The 21,890-nt window shown below is 50.9% G+C and overlaps 1 protein-coding gene and 1 long non-coding RNA gene across 3 annotated transcripts in view; both read right to left on the bottom strand.

Moving 5' to 3' along the window:
- Positions 1-14,276, bottom strand: part of NXN (nucleoredoxin) — a 49,016-nt gene extending 34,740 nt beyond the window's left edge. Inside the window, exon 1 of the mRNA XM_017821732.1 lies at positions 13,959-14,276. Within this exon, the coding sequence (XP_017677221.1) occupies positions 13,959-14,276 (318 nt within the window). The remainder of the gene's footprint in view (positions 1-13,958) is intronic.
- An 848-nt stretch (positions 14,277-15,124) lies between these two features.
- On the bottom strand, positions 15,125-21,409 carry LOC108500527. Of its 2 annotated transcripts, none has more exons than XR_001875869.1 (3): positions 21,323-21,409; positions 21,047-21,194; positions 15,125-18,727 (listed from the first exon to the last, which is right to left on the bottom strand). It is a non-coding gene; the product is annotated as an uncharacterized LOC108500527 (long non-coding RNA). The 2 variants fall into 2 exon arrangements; XR_001875870.1 differs by having other exon boundaries at positions 21,047-21,191.
- Between the last annotated feature and the right edge of the window lie 481 nt (positions 21,410-21,890).

The following is a 21,890-nucleotide window of genomic DNA, read 5'->3' as shown; positions in this document are numbered from 1 at the left end:
CAGCGCTTATCAGGGAAGCTGGAATGAGACTGTTCATTCAGCCGATGAGCCGAGCAGGCTCCGCGCAGCAGCAGGGGCTGCTCACACCAATATCCATTTCTCTGTCGGAGCTGCTTTCACCAGCAGAAACAAGAAACACTGAAAATGTGTGAGTAAAGTGGCACTTTGAAATCAGAAGGTGTCTGGCAGCTCTGTGTCAGTGCGATGTACCCTCCAGGGGAATTACACACCAGTTCACGTAGCTCAAAGCTCTGAACAAAGCAAATGCTTGAGTAATGGTGGAGAAAAAAAAAATGAAGTGGCAAGAAAAGTGTTTGCCCAAGCTCATGTGAGGCGGGAGTTTTTCCTCTTCTACCTCTGTGGCACAGTGTGCAATCTGCTCAGCTACAGAAAAAGTTTAATTTCTTTTTACAAAGCTCGTGTTCTGGCCATGAGCCCACAGCACCAACACCCCACACATCACTGGTGGGCTCTGTCAGGTCTTCAACTACTGCAAGGCTGATTATAATTATTTAACAAGTGGAGGAAAATGCTGGCACAGTTTGTTTGCCCCTCAACTGTATGTCAGCAGAGGGTCGGAGCAAACATCCACACGGGTGATGATTCCCACCCACACACCGATGCCTCCTCAGGGCCAGCGTGGCTTTTGCACAAGGCTGGTTTATCCTCAGGGCCAGCAAATGCCGTGTGAGAAGCTCACATAGATCAGCAAAGGCAAAACACAATCTGTAACTGCGCTTAATTGCTGGGGTAATTAAAAAGTAAAACACCAAACTAAATACCACAAGTCTGAGAATCTGCAAAGCACCACTTTCCTTCCTGGGAGCCGCCTCTCACAAATGACTTTCCCCACCAAGTACCACCTCCACCAGCCCAGACAGACCTTTGAGCAGAAGACCAAAAAATGTCAGGAATTTTTCTACTCAATAGATTTTCTCTTCAGTGTGGCAGGATGAAAAGACCTTTCTCTTGAGCAATTGAGTGTTCCCCACAACAGAACATGCGAGCTGGCATGTTCTGAGCATTTGGTATTTCAATCCCAATTAAGCAAAATAGTAATTGCTGCACCTAAGGGTTTCTCAGCTCCCTAAGAGGAAACACTTTATACATACACAGATTTTCCTAGCTTCACCACTGCATACTTAAGGCATAGATCGAGGGATGAATCACAACTTCAAATTCCTCACTACTAAGCCTGGCAATCAACACTGCCCCTTTCCAGCAAAGGAACCCTAAAAATCTTCACCTGTGATGTCATCTGCTAACAGATTTATGTTCCTTGGGGTGCTCCTGTCCAGTGACTCCTTCACTGAGGAGGCAGCTGGGTAACAGGATTTGTTCTGGATAATCCCTGCTCCAGCTCTTGGGAGCCGAGGGGAGGAAACAGATGAAGATACTCCGGGCCAGAGATGGCATTTCTATAGAACTTATTCTCCCCCAGCCACGTGCCAGGTATAAATCCCATCTCCAGTCTCAAGCCCCAAGAAGGCAGCATCATGGAGACAGAAAGGAGGGCCAGAAACTCTGCATTTCCCCTTCCAGATCCCAAACCTGTGAGTCCAGAAGGCAGGAGGCATCAAGCCTGGCCTGTCACTGTGTGTGAGGGACCCACCCTGTCCCCATGGTGTGAGGGGGACATCTCCCTAGGTAACCAGCTGTAGGGTAAGGACTATCTCTTTCTCATGCTGTTGTCTGAACAGGGCCCAGCACAACAGACCCTGAACTGCCGGCAGGGCTGCAAGCTCTGCCTGGGGTTATTATTTTAATAATTAGAGGCATGGCCACAGACAGAGGTGGTATTTGGTGGCCTCTTAACCTAGAGACTTAGTGGGGTTTATGCAGATGACTCCACTTTTTCAGCTGTGAAGCCTGCAGCAAGTCCCCATGGAGACAAACACCAAAACCAGGACACTGGATGTGGCTCAGTGCAAGGCCACTGCTCAGTCAGTCCTAGCCAAAAAACAACATAAAACATGCAGGGCTCAGAGTGTGTTTAGTTTTTAAAATTAAGTAAAACCTGGAGCCTTCCTGCAAGTCAAATCTGGGCTGTCTGGAGCAAAGCGACTTTCCAGGTGAGGCACCACTCCCTGCTCCAGCCTGGTCCTCATGGCTCTTTCCATCCATCCATCCATCCATCCATCCTCCTGCTTCTCCCACACTCACCATCCCACTGCAAGACAGGTCTTCCCAGCCTAGGAGGCTCTTCCCAACCTACCACATCCCCATCTTTCCACCTCAAGAGCCACACAGCCTGCAGGGACACACCTGCAGGGAAAGGCAGGGACAGCCACCTACCCTTCTACTTCACAACGTGGCAATTAACTGGTTTGGAAACTGCCTTTCTAGGCAAAAACCTGTCCTGGAAGCAACCAGGGTGGCAAACATCTACTTTGTGCACCACCTTAGAGATAGACACCTTTTGCCAATCGAGGCCCTGGATGCTCCTGTCATGCACAATAATTAAAGCATCAGTTGGGAGACACAGCGAATTAATGCAGACAGAGGTGGATAAGGAAATGAAATGGTTCCACTTCAATCCCCACAGCTGTACAAAACCTAAACCAGGTCAGACCCAGTGAGGGGAAAAGCCAAAGACTTACAAGGATGCAAGAAATCTCATTTAACAATCACCTTTCCCAGAGAGAAAAGCAGAAAAACAAAGACAGAGCACCCAAGTGTGCACCAAGCCAGGATCAGGCTGGCACAGGGACAGAAAGGCGTGGAGGGCATCGTTGTGCCACAGGCAGGAGCACACACAGGACAATCCCTTCTTGACCTTCAAGAAAGCACTGCAATAGAGGTGGTCTACAGGTCTCTGAAGACAAGAGGGAGGCAAAATCACTGGTGCAGCAGCCCAGAGCATTTTCCATTCCTTTAAGAAAGAAAGGAGTCAAAGCTGTGCCATACGTTAGCACTTAAGCAGTGCCTACCCTCAGTTTCCCACCATCTGTACTACTCTCTGAAACTCCCCTTCTCATTTAATTTATTGCTGTGTGTCTCCGCCAAAATCAAAGACCTAAATATCAGCAATCTTGGTGGGAGGCATCCAGCTGCTCCGACTCCTTGTAGGAACAAACCCTATTTGTGCAAACTTGCATTGAGAAATCCGGGCAGAAAATCTTCCTAGGAACAACTTCCCATGCTTTCGGATTAGCAGATCAAGCTGCAGGCATTTCCCCTTCTGTATCTGTGAAATCCAGCGCTTTAGGACACAAAACCGGGTCTTTTCTAACCCTGGAACGAACCGATTTTGGAAGCACAAGGCACGACGGCGGCAGCAGCAGGGGGGCAACAGCCAAGGCTGATCAGTGGTGGGCAGGGAAGCAGAGCACGGCCTGGGGGTCGTGTTCATGTGCTGTGTGGGGCTGGTGAGATGGGGCTTTTCTGGGGAAACTGGGGTGCTGGGACCTGGAAATCATGGCAGTGGCGGCAGCAAAGCCCAGCTCTGGTCACTCATCCAGTTCCCAGACCTCTCTCACCGCTGTTTCCCTGCCCATGGGATGAAGACAGCAGGAATTCCCTAATGAATGCAGCTATTTGCAAGTCTCTGAGCACAAGAGATTACAGGGAAGAGCTCATTAAAAGCAGTTTGGAATGTCACAGCACAGGGACCTCTGTCCTGTAGCCACAAACCTCAATTAAAAAGGGAGCATCCTAAAAAATCAGTTTGTAGAGTCATCAGCCTCTGAGAAGCAAATAAGCATTGCTCCCTGCCCTCTTAAAGCCGCAGATATCAGCTGATAAAAGAGGAGCAATCCTGCAAGCCAAACACCCAGGCAGTACTTGCACGGCAGGATTTGTAGCCTGGTGCCCTTTGATTTGCTCTGAGAGCGACAGAACAGTAGTCAAAAAAACATGAAGGGGAAGAATATTTCTAATGCCCTGGTGACCTGTCTGACACTGAAATCCCACCAGACCCAAGACTGTGCACAAAGACCATAGCACTGCTGCTGCTCAGACCCTGAGCTGCGCTTGGAGGGGCAAACAAGAGGGATGGGGGTCCCTCGGTGGGACTGGGGGCACCACTGACCTCAGTGACTCTTGGACTCACTTGGTTCTCAGGGGCTGAAACAGTCCTACAAAGGAGGTTTCATCTGCTTCACAGATCTGACAGCAGATCTGGAAATTGTCATCTCCTTCCCACGCCATCACACAGCTTGGCTCATTTGAAACCTATTTTACCCTGGCTCAGTTCAACTTGTCTTATTCCTGCACACAACAGCAGCAGCCAAGCAAAGAGCGGACAAACCAGGACCCATTTCACAACCAGGACCCCCAGCGAGCCCCAGGCAAGTGGATACTGAACTGCAACCACAACAGCACAGGCCACAACCAAAACTCTCCACTCACCCCTCCTGCCCAGCATGCAACCTTTTAACTAGCAGTGAGAAGGAGGGGATGGAGCCGAGATCCCTGACCACACTGGTAAGATTACTGTGTTTCTCCTTTTTTTGGGGAGAGGCAGAATAATCCTTTTGAACTATGGAAGTGGGGGAGAACTGACATCTGTTCAGATTCAACAGCTTGGGTCTCACTGCTGCAGCTCCAGCTCTCTCCCGGCGGGTGGGAAAGGTCTCTAGCTTTTATTCAAAGGCACTGCCCTCACGCAGGGCCTTTCAGCAGAGGATGGCAGAGCACCTCACAGACATTTAATTAAAACTTACAGCCCGCCCCGGTGAGGAAGGGATTATGAACAGGCCCCCAGCTCAGGCAGCAGCTCACCAGCACAAGCACCTCTTTCTCTGGCATGGCCAAGGTGTCCGGCTCAGCTGCAGGAGCGCAGCAGTCCCAGCTCCTCTGAGCTACTAAACACGCATCAAACAGCCCAGAGCCTTTGAAGAGCCATCAGAGCAGAGCAGAGAGACTGGGAGCACACTCCAATGGGATGGGTAGGGGCTCCTCTCCACCCACTGAGCCACGGCGAGGAGATGGGTTCAGCTTGTGCCAGAGACACACACCCCGTGGTTTGTTACCTCTCTGCAATTTAAATACTACACGTTTCCAAACCATGGAATTACTGGGGGCCAATTCATCCACCTAACAGCTCTGGGAGCTTCATAAAATGGAAAACCACCTTTTTTTTTTTTCTTCTCTTTCTTTCCTTTTTTTTTTTTAATCCCCCTGCTTACCTATGAGGTGAGACTTTTGCTGGCTGAATCACATCTATTTTAAACAAAAGTAAGTTCAGACATCTGCCTTTGCACAGTGTCAGCTGCGAGAAATGAGCTAACATCCAGATGCAGTGGCATGTCAGGATTAGCCCAGGCTGGGGCAGGAATGCTTCCATGTATGGAAAAATATTGGAGCAGTGAAACCATAAGCTTGGAGCTGAGTGAAGTGAGAGGCCCTGTCAATGAAGTTGCAGGCTCAGGTTTAGAGGATTTAGCGGCTCAGATCCGCCATAAGATCCTCAGCACGAGGATTTATTTTACAATAAATTTCACACTTTTTCCAAAAGGGACTCCCACAGCAACGCTGTGAGACCTGAGGGTGAGATCCTACACCCTCCTGTTTGCTCTGGAAGCAGGATTCGGACCGCTGGGTACCATTAACGCTCCCCGCGCCGGGCACGGGTTGGGGTGTTGATGGAGAGGTTCTGGCAAGTGCAAGGCTGCTGCTCGCCCATCCCTCAGCTGCTGCCTCCTGCACAGCAGGATTTATCAAAGCCAACTCGGAGCTGGCACAAGGGATGAAGCAGTGGCAGTTCAAAAGCAAATGCTGAGCTGGATCGGCTTGGTCGGGGGATCAGTGAGGGCTTCTGCCAACGTCACAGCAAGGGCAGCGACTGCCAAGGCACAAGGAGACAGACACTGAAGTATTCTCTTCAATTGGCCCGGCACAAATCAAGGGGGCTCATTTGTCAGCATCCTGAGTTAACACTAATGAAGTAATGGCTATGACTTCATCTCTCCAGTGGGAATCTCTTGGGAACAAGGGAGAACTAAAATTTCTCTCTCCTGCTCTCACGCAGTTGCAATTTGTTTCAGTTGCCTTCTACTCTCTTCTGCAAACATTACTTAATTCTCACCCAGATTTTTAAATCCTTGCCCTGAAACATAAAACAATGTTCCCTTCTCAGCTGTCGAAGCCAAGACTCTCCGAGCTCCCTCCCAGTGGGATCTGACCCCTTGTGCCAGCTGCCACCCACTCCCTGGGGTCCAACCCCGCCGAGCTCCCGCTCGCAGCTGAGGATGCCACCAGCTATTTTTCATGCCTCAGACATGGAATAAAAATCTGGTAACTCTTGGAAAATTAATTTTAAATGGGACCTTTGCATCTTTTCTCCATTAAAATATTTTAAAGTCAGGTTAGCCACAATTGTGATGGCACCTATCACTCGGAGTGCATCCTTTATGAACCAGTGGTGTTTGGGCTCTGCCCATCTCCCCATGCAGGCAGGGACCCTGCACACCCCCACTACCCCATGCCTTGTCAGGGGATCCCACTGCTCTGTTTTGAGGCCAGAGGGGCTTGCTGAGCTCCAAACAGGGGCTTGATCAGATTGCAAACACTCAGCTAACACCCTGACGCAACCGAGCAGTCAGTCACTCACACTAAATAAAGACCACAAATTCTTTACATATTAATTGTTGGTTGCAATTGTTCACGGTGCTGAAAGACAGACATGAGAGCATGCAGAAATTCCTGCATCTTTTTAGTTCCACCCTTCCATTAATTGGCGTGTGCTCCACGCCAAATCAATAAGACACCACATTTTCTTTGGAAAACTGGGATGATGAAAATGCGATCAGCTATCAGACAAGGCGCTCATGTTGTAATCTGAAACACTCGCATAATTCACTTTCCCACGAGAGAATTTAACATGTCTATTTGCTTACTTGTCAACTCATCCCACTCCCAGTTTCTCCACTGACCCCGTCTTTAATTTACAACGTAGAGATTTAACTCTAATTGTGTTTTTTTCCCTGCAGAGCATCAGCAGAGAAGCAGCGGTTCCAGCCAGCACAGAGGAAGCTGCTCTGCAAGGCAGTGCCAGGGAAAGCCCTCTCCCCGAAACACCCCTAGATCCCCCATCAGGGCTCCTACCCCAAGAACAGAGGGGAATTAATGTGCCCAAAGCCCAAGCTGTAAGGACTCCGAGCACCCTCCCCGGGCTGACAGTGCTCCCTCCTTTCCTAATCGTTATTATCTGGAGATGGCACGAGCACAAAGTGATCTGTCGAGAAAAACATTTCAAACCTATCGAGCATTACGCTGTGATGTGCCATGGAACCAGTTTAGAGAATGCACGCAGCTATAAAGTCCTGATTATTCAGTATTCAACCCAGCCTGAAAGCTCAGGAGTCAGCTTGTTATTTGCTGAAAGCGGGGGGCCTGAAATTACCCGTGAATAGTTCAAAGCTGCAGTTAATTCAACATCTCGACTTTCAAAAGCACAAAAATCACAGATTCCTGGAGCGTGTAAGCTTTTTAAAAATTACAAACTACTAACTGTCAAATCAAAGCAGCATATAGAAATCCACATGGCTGATAAGACAAATAGTTGCATTTTAAAGAGTAATTAAATATCACTTTGGAATATTTTGCTTGGAACTTGTTTCCCTGATAAAAAATGGGGAGGGGAAGGAGGAGGAAGCAATCCACACACACCAATGAGCTTCTCATCAAGCAAATGCTCAGGCAAACGCTGCTCAAACTTGTTTTCTTGAATTTAGAGTTCAGCCTGCTGTATCACAGCCTCCCATACCCTCTTAAGTTTCCCTGTTTCCCTACATTTCACATCAAACTCTAGCAATAAGGAGGAGACAATCACTATGTTGAACCTGGATTGCTGGGGAGGAAGGCTGGGGCAAGAATCCCCCTGGTCTGGTCACCAAAAAGTGCAATATTTCCTGACTTGGCTTAGATTAAAACCATACCCCAACCTCCATGCTGGGAGCATGGCTGAAAAAAACAGGAATGCAAAACAGAGAGCTCTACCCAGATGCAATTCAGGAGAAGTGAAACCTTACCCCAGCCACACGAGCTAATCCCACCAAGCACCGCTTTGAAACATTAAAAGTTTGTCCATGAGAAAGGATCAAAACGTTCCAAACCATCTTGGACTCGCCCAAAACCTGAATCTGCTAGCAATGAACTCACCACGGATTTCACACAAGCTCTCTTAGCACTGAGAAATACCTACAGGCAATGGTACAAAAGGATTGTCTGGAGTACTAAACAAGGAGACAGCTACTGCATTCCAAACTAAAACCACTTGAAGAAGCCACCATGTAAAGGCAACATGAACCTGATGTCAGTTTTTGGAATAGGATGTGTAGAGCCCAGTCCAACCCTCAACCGTGTGTGATCAGCAAGAGCTCCCACTGCTTCTCCCCACCCTGGAGCTGGGAGAATTGGACAATGGAAAGATGTCCAAGCAGGCCCCCAAACGTGGGCAATTACCCACGGAAGGGTGCAATAAACACCACAGCAGACGACACACGTCAGCAAGACTTTTAAAATACTGAATCTGCCCCAGGGAAAGCACTTGGGCAGGCCACAGTTTGGACATATGGGGAAATCCAACCTCCAAGGACAACAGTGATGTTTTTGCAACACTTGCAGAACCAGGATAGTCCCCAGACTTGCTGTCTACTGACACAGGGATTTCACTGAAGGATTAGGTCCTGGCACAAGAGAGGATTGTTAATTGTACAGAGGATCACTGCAAAGCTGTGTAAAACACAGAAATAACGTGGAAAAGTGGTATCAACAACAACAAGAATTCAAAATGTTTTGGCTTCTGTGTCATCTGCATGATGTGGAAATACTGAATAGCTTATTCCTCAGTCATAATTGAAGTTCACTGTTGCACTTCTTCAAAATCAACACAGAAAAACGCTCCATTGTTCTGCACTTTCTTTTGTAAAGCTGCTACATGTTCAGCCTCTAAAGAATGCATTTTTGGAGAAGAGCTATGCACTGATTACTTTACAAAGCAAAGTTCCTTTGCTTAGTTCTGCGACCTGAGAGTAACAAATGAAATTGTCAACCGTGTATTTTTGAACGAACATTTTCATTTCAACATCTGGATTAAGATGCCACAATGAAAAACAGCACACAGGCTTCCCTCTGCTCCTTTCATACATCTCCCATTCTTACGCTTCAGAACCAGCGAGTTTCAAAGCAAACAAAGAATCAGTTGGTGCTGCTAATGCCTTGCTTCATACTCAATAGCCTTATGTCATGAGAAGACCATATTTTTCAAATCTACAGCTCTGCGAGCCAAAGATTTCATATACATTCCCACCCCAGAAATACAAAGTCAGGGATACAGCTGAAAGTGATTACCTAGATATTTTTATATGATGAAATTCAAAAGCTGCTTCAAGTGATTTACGAAATCTCCTGTTAGACAAATCCCACATCTGTGCTGACCACTCGCCTCCCAGATCTCAGCAGACAGATTTCAAACAGAAAAGTTCTGAGTCCCTGAATATCAGGGTGTACCTTAAACTCTAATCAAGGGCTTTAGGATTTTTCCTCCAGAAAAAAAAAATTGTATACAGTCTAATTTAATGACATTTCTATCTCCTCCCCACTATTTCTTGCACAAATTCTACCCACAAAATTAGTAATCGGTGTCTTTTTAGGAGAGGCTCCAGTACATGATCTTTTTAAGCAAAGGGAAAGAAAACACCTTTTTCTTGAGAACGTGGGGGAGAAGAGAGAACATAATTAATTAAAAAAAAAAAAGAGTGGGTATTTGTTGTAAAAGACTTCAGAGATATATTTGCAAACAAGCAAGAGTTTTGTCTCTTTTTACCCATCAACACTAAAACTACAAAATCCAAAACCACCAACTCGATCCTTTCCCCTCCTTTGGGCGAGACAGAACAAACATCTTCACACACGGGGAAACATCACATGCCTCTGTCACACCATTCAGCAAAAGACACATTACTAGTGAATGTGGGAGAAAATACAAACCCAACTTTCAATATAAAGGAAAATCATTCTGTCCCAACCGAAGGGTTATTTACCAGCTCGAGCAAAGAGAGATCCTCACATTGTTTTCAGATACTTGACTGAATAATCACAGAAAAATAGCCAACATGTTTTGCATTTATTTAAATCCAGAACAGAAGTATCTCAGCCTTCCCAAGGCTGGGTTTGCCTTCCCAAGAAGAATCTGGTCAACACTCAAGCAGATGCTTAAATACAGTGGAGAGCAAACACAAAACAGGAGGCAAAGCACAAACCCTACACCACTCTGGCGCTGTGTGGATGCACCAAGCAAGCGTCAGTAGAAAACTCAAGGTTAAAAAGAATGAGGAAGACGACTGAGCCAAGTAAAAACAAAAGCAAAGGCAAATAAAGAACAGCAAAAGATAAACTGCTGCTCTCCCAGTGCAGACCAGCTTACAGCTTTCTCTCCTCCAGCACCAACTCTCCTACACAGCAGAAGTGTGAGAGGATCTACTCAACAAAGAACGTGGCCAATTTATTTTCTTTTTTAGCAAAGATGACCAAAACGTCCCACAGACCACAGCAGGACAGCACGCTCTGCCCTCCTCCAACAGCCTGGGTGCCATAAGCCCTTGAAGAGCACCCAAATTCACACCGAGTGTAGGTGGACTCCGCAGCAGGGATGGTCTGGAGCTCACCAGGAGAAGTCTGGGATCCTTCCGACAGCAGGAAGGGAGATACCTCGTTGTGGGCGCTGGGGGACATCAGGGCATGTAGACAGATGGGGGCTGTTTACATTACTGAGGCTCCCAGTAGCAATCAGGAATTAAAGCTGTTATTAAATCAACCCTCCAGAACTTTGAGCAGATGTTCATGCAAGCAGATAACAACGGGGTGATGTTAAACCAAAACCCCAAACGAACAGAGACGCGGAGCAACATCTCTCCCCCACGTTCTGCTCAGCAACGCCAGGCGCTATCGGAGGACAAATCAATTACCAGCAGCTACGTCGAGCTGCCCAAATCCGGGGCTGAACAGCTTAATTGAGGGACGTGTATCACGAGCTAAAGGCCTCCAATCTCATTTGGCACGTTACGGTTTTGTCCTTGAAAGAAAAACACCCAATAATAGGTCTGGCTGTGGCTCAGACGGAGGCATAATGCCATCCTCCTCATTAATCAAAGGCTTTCCCCATGTCCAGATGTTTGCTGACTTGTACTGCTTTCTTTTATTACTGGTTTGGAGACAGAAATTGCTGTATGCTAAAGTTACTCAAATTGAACTGGTTGTCCCTGCTAACTGCACCCCGGCATTATTGAGTTACTGAGGCATTCAACGAAGAGTGGCTGTTTGCTTTGACAATTCATACTACTTTCCCCAATAACCATGAGAGTAAGATGCTAATTTACTTTTAGGACTGTGGGAATTTTACTGCAAACCCAGAAAGGAGCCTGGTTGTTAGGATCTATCAACACTTGATGCCCGGGGTTTGGAAGAAGGAGAAATGTAGAAAAATGCAGAGTACACCAGAGAGAGAACGTGCACGATGATAAGTAGACATATTTTTCAATAATTCCGAGCAACAAAAGTGATGCTACAGCCAATACAGGACAGGAAGCCATCCTCTCTCCCCAAAGCTTTCATGATCTCAGTAGATAAAGTAACCAACCCACAACGGGAAGCGTTGGCTGGAAGGGACTTCTGGAACTCTTTGAGTCCTGGCATCACCCACATGAGACCCTGCTGGGCAGAGCTTCTCCCAGCCAAGCCCTGCAACCTCCAAGCCTCCTTCCACAGGCTCAGGGAGCTGAGAGCTCAGGGACACAGCTCTCAATGTTTCCAACCCTTTCGCTCTCTCTACTCTGCATCTATAATATCCCCTTCTTCCCATAAATCTATATAATTCACTGGGGTTTAGGAGTATCCCTTGGTGCAAAGGAACCATAACTCAAAAGCACTGCCTACATTCCTCTAATGCTTTTGTTTTTAAACAAATTAAGCCCGTGAGTTACTGAACATATGCTCGACATCCCCAGCTCTCCCTGGCATGTTTTTGAAAAATAGAAAGTTTGTGCTTTTCTGGAGAGTCAGGTCATTAACCCGACTATTTAAAAAATCAGCCTATTACACAAGGAAACTTCTAACTGCCTGAGCTGCAGGTTATAAATCTCCTGTTTAGAAATCTGATATCCTGACATAATTGCCCTTACAACTTACAAATAGGTTCTCTGTTATCCATAGATTAAGCTTCCTCCAAAGCCACATCACATCTGCTTAGTTTTGAAAATATACAGCACGAGCTTCAATTACTTTACACTCCACACAAAAATAATCCTGAATTTAACTCAGGGCTTCTTGGAATAAGGGTTTAAGACCCCATAATCTTTTTATTTCATGTTTTCTTCCAATCTAATAGATGGAAGCACTGGCCAGCATGTAAAATTAATGCCACCTTCCACTTCTACAATTTCCCAACCATTTAACTGCGTTGCAGTGGAATTTTTAAAGCAAATATGGCAAGCAGAAGTCCCACCATCTAAATAATCTAAAATGTTCAGTAGGGAAATGGTAAGCTACTAATTGGAACCACAGTCTTTTCATGTCCCTGTAGGAAGATGGTTTGGTTTTAAAGAAACCTGAATTAAACTGTAATTTCTCTGAAGGACGAAGCTTCTGTTACAGCTCCTCTGATTAGTGAAACTGATCTTGGATCCCAACCACTCGGGCAAGCTCCCAGTTAGAAGTGTCTGAACTTCAAAGGGGCAAACTGGGGCCCTTCGGCATCATCATCCAGGTGCATGGCATTAAACACGTGTGAGCTTTTAACGAACCGGGGGCTTAGTGACAAAAAACTGCAGCAAGCGAGGCAAAAAAAGCCAACTCCGAGTTTCAAAGCTACGTCCCTTCTCAGCGGCGGGGACATCACTCAGCGCTGCCAGAGACAGCCAACTTTTCCTTAAACGACTCCTTTGCCTAAAGCAGAGAGCAAAGTGCTGGCACAGTCGGGTTGGGAGACCCATTCAGGAAGAAGTCATCCCTCTCATCCCAACACAGCCTCGCAACATCCGAACACGGGGGATGCCTGAGGGGGTTCAGCCGCCCCTGACCCCACAGGTTACCGGCATTACCTCAACTCCACTGAAGCGGAGAACGAGCCTCACCAAAGCCAAACCAAAGCCTGCCCGCTGCTTCCACACCAGCAGCCACAATCCCTCGCTGGAAAGATGTTTAGAAATGGCACTGCGGGGCACCATCTTTTTAATTCTTGCCCAATTGCTTCCAGAGATTAGATTTGTAAAGAGGATTTTTTATTTTCTTTTTTAAACTACAAACGTCGCGAGCTCGTTGGGAACTGGAGGCTCAGCCTGTGCCTCCCCGTCCCTCACACCCCGCCCTGCCTGGGGTCTTAACAGCACCTTTTGTCCATTATGTGTCTCTCTGATTAAACTCTCCAGATGAGAGGCTGTAACTGGCAGAATATTTGAACACACCAGTGCGAAACGAGAGCAACGAACCCCATCCCACAAACTGGCCGGGCAGCTTCGCCCGCAGCTCCCGGCCGAGCTGGGCTCACTCGCTCCCCAACCACCTCGTGTCCTCCCACGGCTGGTGGAGGCCACAGCCCCTTTCCGTGCCCGGACCCACTCGGGAGCCCACGGGCACCGCGTCCCCTGCCCACACCAAGCTCTGGTTCCCACCTGAGCGGTGCCGTGCCCCGCGTCCGGGCTCGCAGGAGCTGCTCCGCTCACGCCTCGCCCGCAGCCGCGCTCCCCTGCGGGACCCCTCGAGGCCAGTGGGTGCCACCACCCCCGACAAGCCACGACCCACAACCGGGGCCTCCTGCCCCCCGCCCGTGCGGGACGGAGCCCGCGGGGCTCCCCCAGCGCTGCGGCTCCCAGGCCCCGCAGGAGCCCGGCGAGGCGCTGTCGCCCCGCGGGACAGCAGCCGACACCCCCTTCCCTGCTCCCGGGGGAACTTTCTGGAAGGCGCCCCCCCGCCCCCAGACAAAGCCCCGGGCGCGCCCCCCACCCGGCCGCGGGTCTCACCTTGCGGTGCTTGTCGGCGAAGGGCAGCGCCAGCCAGGGCATGGCCCGCACCGCCTCCTGCCACTGCTGCTGCTCCTGCTCGGCCGACACGAACACGATCTCCAGGCGCTGCCCGCCGGCCGCCGCCGCCTCCCCCCTGAAGCGCCCGTAGAAGGCGGCCAGGCTGGCGCCGAGCTGCGCGCAGGGGCCGCCGAGGCTGCAGCCGAAGTAGAGCCCCACCAGGGAGACCCCGCGGGCGGCCAGCGCCGACACGGCCACCTCCTCGCCGTCGGCGGCCACCAGCACCTCTCCCAGCAGGTCGGTGAGCGCGCCCGCCATCCCGGTCCGCTCCCGCACCGCTCCCGCCGCGCTGCGCGCCCGCCGCCCGAGCACGCGCCGCCCCGCCCCGCCAGGGGGCGCTGCTGCGCCGCGCGGCCCCGCGCCCGCCCCCGCCCCCGCCCCGGGCAGCACCGCCCCGGACTGGGACCGATCCCGGGACTGGGACCGATCCCGGGAATGGGGCCGATCCCGGGAATGGGACCGCTTCCCTCTGCACCGCTTCCCTCTGCACCGCCCCGGACCGGCCCCGATCCCGGGAATGGGACCGATCCCGGGAATGGGACCAATCCCGGGAATGGGACCGCTTCCCTCTGCACCGCTTCCCTCTGCACTGCTTCCTTATGCACCGCCCCGGACCGGCCCCGATCCCAGACCGGCCCCGATCCCGGACCGCTTCCCTCTGCACCGCTTCCCTCTGCACCGCTCCCGGCCCCTCTCCCAGCGCCTAAGGCGGCTCCAAGGCATACGGAGACCGGCTTGGACAAGGGCATGGAGTGACAGGACAACGCGGAATGGTTTCCCACTGACAGAGGGCAGGGGTAGATTGGATACTGGGGAGAAATTCTCCCCTGTGAGGGTGGTGAGGTGTTGGCACAGGTTGCCCAGAGAAGCTGTGGGTGCCCCATCCCTGGAAGTGAAGGCCAGGCTGGATGTGGCTCTGAGCAACTTGCTCTAGTGGAAGATCCCCCACCCCACAGTAGGAGGGTGGAACAATAATGTCCCTTCCAACCCAGACCGTGCTGTGACATCCTGCTGGCCCCATGTGGCAGTGAGGGTTGGACCAACCCTCCCAAAACCCTCAGAACAAGTGTTTCCCTTCTTTATTTTCAAAATCGAACGTAAATACATGTTTACCCCTAACAAATGAGGGCAGAAAAACCTGCAAGCCAATGCAGAAATATTAAAGTAAATTGGGCTGCGTTGAGTTACACCGTCTGGCTGGCTGGAGTACAGAAAGGAAATAAAGCAGAAATGGTGACATGCAAACCAGGCTGTAAAATGTATTTGCTCTTTGCAATCAAAGCCTGCAATCTGCAAGCCTGTAGAATTCACTGCAGGATCCTCAGCTGCTTCCGACTGATGTCCGTGTGTCCACGCTGCAGGAGAGCCCCAAACCAGCCCACTGAAACCTTACTATCTACTATAAAAAACACCTTTATTTTTAAAGCCCTTCCTTATTTGGCTTCTCGTAATGGTTGCTGCTTTCAGTTGTATTTAAAATCGTTGTGTAGCATCCAGAGCCATTAGGGGATGCTTTATAAATACAATTAATTATCATTATTATTATTATTACAGCTTTACAATCCCTCTTTTCTTTTGCCAAGACCTGCTCCCTAGAGGTGGTTCAAAGCAAGAGGAGTTTTGTCTTGTTTTTATTTGTCCTGCCTTATCTGCCTTAATTAAGTATCTGGGCTCTTCAGGGCAAGGAAGCTGTTTTTTAAGTCTGCAGCCCCGAACTCGACCAACCCATGCAGCAAGATAAATATTCTGCTGTTGTAAAAATAATATTTACAACTGCAGTTAATATGTCTGGCCCCATCTTTAGTGAACAAAGCAGGAGGAAGATGCTCTGAAATACAGAACAAGTCAAAAGCATTTCTCTCTCTTAAGGAACAATAAAATAAAAAGCAGCTGTTATTACTGAACAATATCACAAGGTGAGGTGTGACTGAACTGAGGTTACACCATGGTGAGTGGCTGAGTGTCTGCCTAGGTGCTGGTTCCACAGCAAAATCATGGCTTCAGGTTGCCCATTTGAGAACCAACTTGAGACATCGGTATTAGAGAGCCAAGACAACACCCCAGGGCTTTTAACAAGCAGTTTCTTGTCTATATAGTGCCCACCTGCACTTTTCTAACTCCTATTCCTTTTTTTTCTGTGTACTGTTTTTTTCATATTGCATCCCCTTTGACTAGTGTATATATTGCATTTTTCACTATTTAGCAAACATTCTTCCAAAGTATTTGCCAAATATTTGGCATATATTTGGACCATATTTGGCAAACATTGTGATTTCCCCCGGATTTTTAACAAACACCCGATGCCCATTAGGGTCTTGTCGGCACGGAAAATTACAAATACTCACGGAACGAGGCAGGGTCAGAGTGCTGAGCCCGAGGGGCGGAGACAAGAACGGCTGGAAAAGGGGGTCCGGATCCCCCCCCTCTCCGTCCCCTCCCGTCCTCGGTGCTGCTCCCGGTGCTGCGGGAGCGCCTGGAGGGACCTGCGGGGCTCCAGTGCCACCTGCCGGGGACACCGCGCACGAGCCACCCCGGGATGGGACCGAGGAGAAAAAGTGGCTCAGGGGGGACCTTATCGTGCTATAGAACTACCTGGAAACAAATTGTAGCCAGGTGTGTGTGGGGGGGGTCAGTCTCTTCTCCCAGGTGACAAGTGATAGCACAAGAGGAAATGTCCCTGAGAGGTCTAGGTTGGGTATTTGGGAAAAATTCTTCACCAAAAGGGTTGTCCAGCCCTGGAACAGGCTGCCCAGGGCAGTGGTAGAGTCACCATCCCTGGAAGTGTTCGAAAACCGCGTGGATGTGGCGCTCACAGACACGGGGTAACCTGGCAGTGCTGAGTTAATGGCTGGACTCGCTCTCAGAGGGCTTTTCCAACCTAAATGATTCTGTGATTCCAAGCTCATCAGGCTTTGTGGCTTCTGCCCAGCACCAATGACACTGAGCTGGGGGATATACACCCATCAGCTGATCCTATAGTGTGACACAAATAAAAACTAATTTGACTGCAAAAGGCTCTTTAATGTTTAATTTAGCTGTATCCTGAATTCCACATTGCACAGAGGGGAGCAGATTTTCCATGGCATCTGGACACTAGCCAGCAGTAGGGTCTCTTAAAGGAAAGGGACACACTTCAAACAGTTCAGTGTTTGACATAAATCCATTGTGTCCTGACTATTTTCTTATTTGGTAGCTCTTAATTGCGACAGTTCCAGACATGGTGCATTTGTGAGGTTTATTTTAGTAGCAGGAAGTTGGCTGCATTTCAGAATATGGACATACATATCCAGAGAAAGCCCAGGGTAGCCATCTTCTGGGAATCTGCAATAAAAAAAGGGCTAATCCTGCTCTGCAGATGATGCAAACCAACTGCAATCCTTCTGCTCTCAGCTGCTTTCTTCTGGATTCACATCAGCATCGCTGAGAACTGCACAGGGTCCCAGCTGCCAAAACCAGCTCCAGCAGGGCAAGCCATCTGCCTGCTCCAGCTGGTTTGGGGCCAGTCACACATTAACTCCTTTAAACAGGTCTGTGTTAAGGTGTCACCCTTCCAAAACGCTGCTCCAGATTCGCTGGAGGTCTAAAACAGCCGAGTTCAACGATGTTACACTGCAGTGGAATTTGACCCTTCAAATTCTTCTAACTGGTGTTGCAACCCTGTTAATATCCGGATTGCTGAGGGCAGCCTGTGCTACCTTTGACCCTCCTCATAGTCTGGGGGCTCCAGCAGATGAGCCCCACTGAATCTTGTTGGGCAGCTGGCAAGGTCCTTGTCCCCGTCACAGGAAGAGAAGGGGTGAATGTGGGGCCATCCAGCGCCAGGGCAGGGCTCAGCTTGAGAGTTTGCACAGATCCACATCCCCCTTGGCAGCTCATAGGGCCATCTGAGAGGGGGCAGGCTGAGCCAGCACCCAGTCTGTCCTGCCAGTGATGAGGGAGGCCTCAGCGCACATCAGACCAGGTCCTGGGGTGCCCATTCTGCTGCTTTCCAGCAAGATTGGGATTCACATGTCACTGCAGAAACACAAAACAGCACTTCTGAAAGCAAACAGAGTTGGTTTCAAACAGCAGCAGCAAAACACAAGGAGAGGGATTTCAATCACAGCCCTTCTTGTGTGTGTTTGGCTCTCTGGGGACTAGCCCAGGACCTGGCTCTTGGGGCTGGGAGGTAACATTTCTCCCCTGAGCCTGAAAAGATATGGGTTTTTATTTTCAAAGTCCTTTTCCCCAGGTCTCTGCCTGATTCTCTCCCCACTCTTTGCCAGCCAAGGGTATTGATCTCAGCAGGGTCACCAGTAAACTTCAAAGGGACTCACACTTGCACTGGTTGTTGAGGGACCATGAATGGCACCATCTGAGTCTTATCACTTCCCTCTGCCTTCAGAAGAGATAACAGTGCCTCAGGAACACTCTGGCCATCTCAGCCAGGCTGCTGACAGTCACACCACCAGCCAGGACACACCGTTTGCTGATAATTACTTCTGTTTCTTCATAGCTGCCCCTGCAGCACCATCCCACAGGCAGCACAGGCTCTGGCACATGCACCCAACACCCGCTGCTCTGCTGGCCACAGGGGAAGGAAGGACCACGGAGAGGAGCACTCTCTTGTCCTGAAACACCCCAATTTCATCATGGCACATAAAATCAAAATGACTGTGGCTATGACTCACCACTACTACTATATAATTTTTCACGATGTCACATCATACCTGAAGGAACAAGGGGAAAAGTGAAACATTAACAAGATCTTACATTTCTAGCTGGTGACACGACAGTTATAAGGCACCAGGGCAGCATTTAAACAGCTGGAAAACCGAGCCCCACTTTCCACTGTAATTTTCCGTGCATTAGCAATAGATTTGGTTACAGCTACTTGGTTACAAGCACCTGCACTTAGGTAGAATTTCAATCCTGTAACAACCCAAGCTCCCACCCAAACCAAAAACTCCTTCTTGCCAGGTAATGGGCAAACACGGCCACGGCCACCCCAGCCCAGCCATTCCAATCTCCACACCAGCTGCACCACTGGGCACTGGCCTGCTGGCTGGGAATCCCTGGACTGGGGGACAATCCCAGGTCACCCTGCACATGGGGTACTGGTGGGTGGATGGAGGAGAGGAGGAAGGTGCCCAGAGCCAGCTGCCCCCACTGTTACCACGATGCAAGTGGCAGAGGGGACATTCCTTTGGTCTGGGAGCATCTGTGCTCAGATGTCCCTGCCTTTGAGAGACCTCTGTGTTGGAACTCACAGCCAGCACGTAGGGGGTCCTAAGCCATCACCCCCCAAGGAGGTCCCCAGTCCATAGCCACCACCTGGGGGTCTCTGGACCTCTGGTGAACCCCTGGCCAACACGTGTGTGGTCTCCTCAGAGGGTCCCCATCCCACAGCCGATTAGCCGGAGAGCTGCAGATGTCGGTGAGTAAACGGGGGGGGGGCCCTTCTCCCTGCCCAGCAGGTCCCCAAACCCCGCACCAACACAAATGGGAAGTCTCCAGCCCATGCTCCCCCCAACGGGAGTGTCCCCAACGCCCCCCAAAACCCCACGGTGCGCTCCGGCTCTGGCCAACACGTGTGTGTGTGTGGTGAGTCCCCATCCCCGCACACGTGGGCAGAGCGCGGCGGGTGTGGGTGTGGGTGTGTGTGTGTGTGTGTGGTGTGTCCCCCTCCAGTCGGCGCAGCTTCCCGACCCTGAGCCGGATCACGGACACGACCCTACCGTGCCGTTCCATTCCGCGCCGAGCATCCCCCGCACCGCCCACAGCGCCGCGGCCCCGCGGGCGGGATGCGGCCCCGCCCGTGCCCATAGGGCGGGCGGGGGGGCCGGGCGGGGCCGGCGGTCGGACCATGGCGGCGGAGGTGGCGTTGCGGTGCCTGCGGGGCGCCCGGAGCCTCCTGCCCGCGGGCGCCCGGCGGGAGTGCTGCGAGCTGGCTCGGCTGGCGGGGCCCGTGGTGAGAGCCGGGGCGGGGAGGGACGCGGGGGACACGCGCGGGGGACACGGTGCCCTCCCGCCGGAGGTGCTGGGCCGGGGGATCGCGGCGGGGGCTCGGCCACCCGGAGCCGGGCAGCGCCCAGCGGGATGCGGAGCAGAGAGACCTCGGGGCCGGGCTGATCCCTCGGGCTGATCCCGGGGATGAACCTTGACCTCCCCAGCCTCCGGGCACGGCTCCGCGACCGCGGATATGCCCTTCGCCCGCGACGGGGCCAACCTGATCCCTCCGCGGCTGCTGCAGGCACACCCAGGCTTAAACAGTCACCCTTCGTGCCTTGGCTGGCGCTAGATGCTTATTCTTCGCCCCAGGAGCTCCTGCTGCTGCCAGGCGTGGTCCGTGCTGCCCTGCGATACGGCTGTGGAAGAGGAGCTGTGGGCTCGGGGTGTGAGGGGGATAAGCTGTTAAACTGCTCTGTGGAACGAGGCTGCAGCCCCAGCACTGCCACGTTACCCTTGGGTGACAAGGAAATCTCTTTGCTTAGTGTCAGCTCCTTGGCCAGCCCTTGCAGCAGGCTCTGGGTGCAAAGGTACCTTATAACTCGCTGTCCTGAAGTCCTCCCTGGACTGGAACTGGAGGTTGATGCACCCTTTGGAGGGAGATGCACCCTTGGGTAGTCAGCACAGACAGTGCTGAACACATTTTGCAGAGGCTTCTGCAAGGGGAAGCACGCACCAACAACCCCAGTCTGAATCAACTGCGTGTGAAGTTTTGTGCTTTTAACTTTCTGCCTTATCTGGTAAATAACTGCCAACTGCTAAACTTTCTCAGAGACACCCTTCCTGACGTCAAAGCACTGACTTCCTGAGATCGGTCAGCAGGGGATGTACAGGCTGGTTTCAGTTTCTGTAGCTGAACACAACAAGCTCCCTCGGTCCCCTCAACTGTCCCACTTGTGGCACAGCCTGTTCCTCCACATGCACAGACATCCTCAAACCCAAACCTGCAGCTACCGTTAGTTACTGATCATTTCATGTCAAACCCTGTGCTGGGATGGTCATGGAGGTACAGACCGGACCCTCCTGTGGGGATTACTCACAGCAGCAGGTCCAGCATGCCTGGGCCTGGCAGCAGGACTGCACCTGCAGGCAGCAGTGGGAGGTCTGCAGAGAAGGGTTTGTTCTGCTCTTCCTCTGACCCCACAGAGCTGGTTCTCCAGCGGTGCTGGGCTCTTGGCTTGCCAACTGCTGGGTGGGAAGCAGCACAAGCAGACCCTGGGCATGGTTTCCAGTTGTACCCACCCCTCAGTGGGTATGAACATCTCTAACATCTACCATCTGTTTTGAGCTGTGCCACAACTCTGTGCCCTGGATACCTGTAGAAGCGACATCCTCTTGCCAAGGGAAAATGAGGTTTGGAGTGCAATCTCTGCTGCAGCATCGTTGCACTTCGCTGTAGGCCCTGGAGAGGAACACACAGAATGGCCTTGGCGTTATCTCCAGGAGGAGAGGATGTTGTGGTTTTGGAGGATAGTTTTCCACAGATGCACGCAAATGTGAAAAAAGCATTGGGACGTTTTATTTTTCCTCTCTCTGCAACTTCATCCTGGGAAAGAGGATTTCTAGTGAAGCTGTTAAGCCTCCCGTAAATGAGGTCATCTGGTAGATTGGCTGTGTAACACCAAAATACTGCAGGGCAGGTAGATGTCTGCTTTGAAACACAAAGCCACGGAGAGCCTGGGTGAGTCCCAGAGCTGCCTCCCACGCCCCAGCAGTGTTGGCAAGCAGGGACAGGTTCCCAGGACAGCAGAGCCCTGGCCTGGAGGCATAGACCGAAACACCAGGAAACCTGGCTGTTCATAGGCCAGCTCCTGGGGGAGGGCTGATGTTCCACAAGCCCTAATGGGTCCTCATCTCACCAGTTTCCTTCTCCTCTCATCCTAG

Source organism: Lepidothrix coronata, unplaced genomic scaffold (assembly GCF_001604755.1).
Source record: "Lepidothrix coronata isolate B3197 unplaced genomic scaffold, Lepidothrix_coronata-1.0 Scaffold91, whole genome shotgun sequence".
Classification (NCBI taxonomy): domain Eukaryota; kingdom Metazoa; phylum Chordata; class Aves; order Passeriformes; family Pipridae; genus Lepidothrix; species Lepidothrix coronata.
The sequence above is the reverse complement of the archived record's forward strand: the minus strand, read 5'-3'. Positions and strand labels throughout refer to the sequence as shown.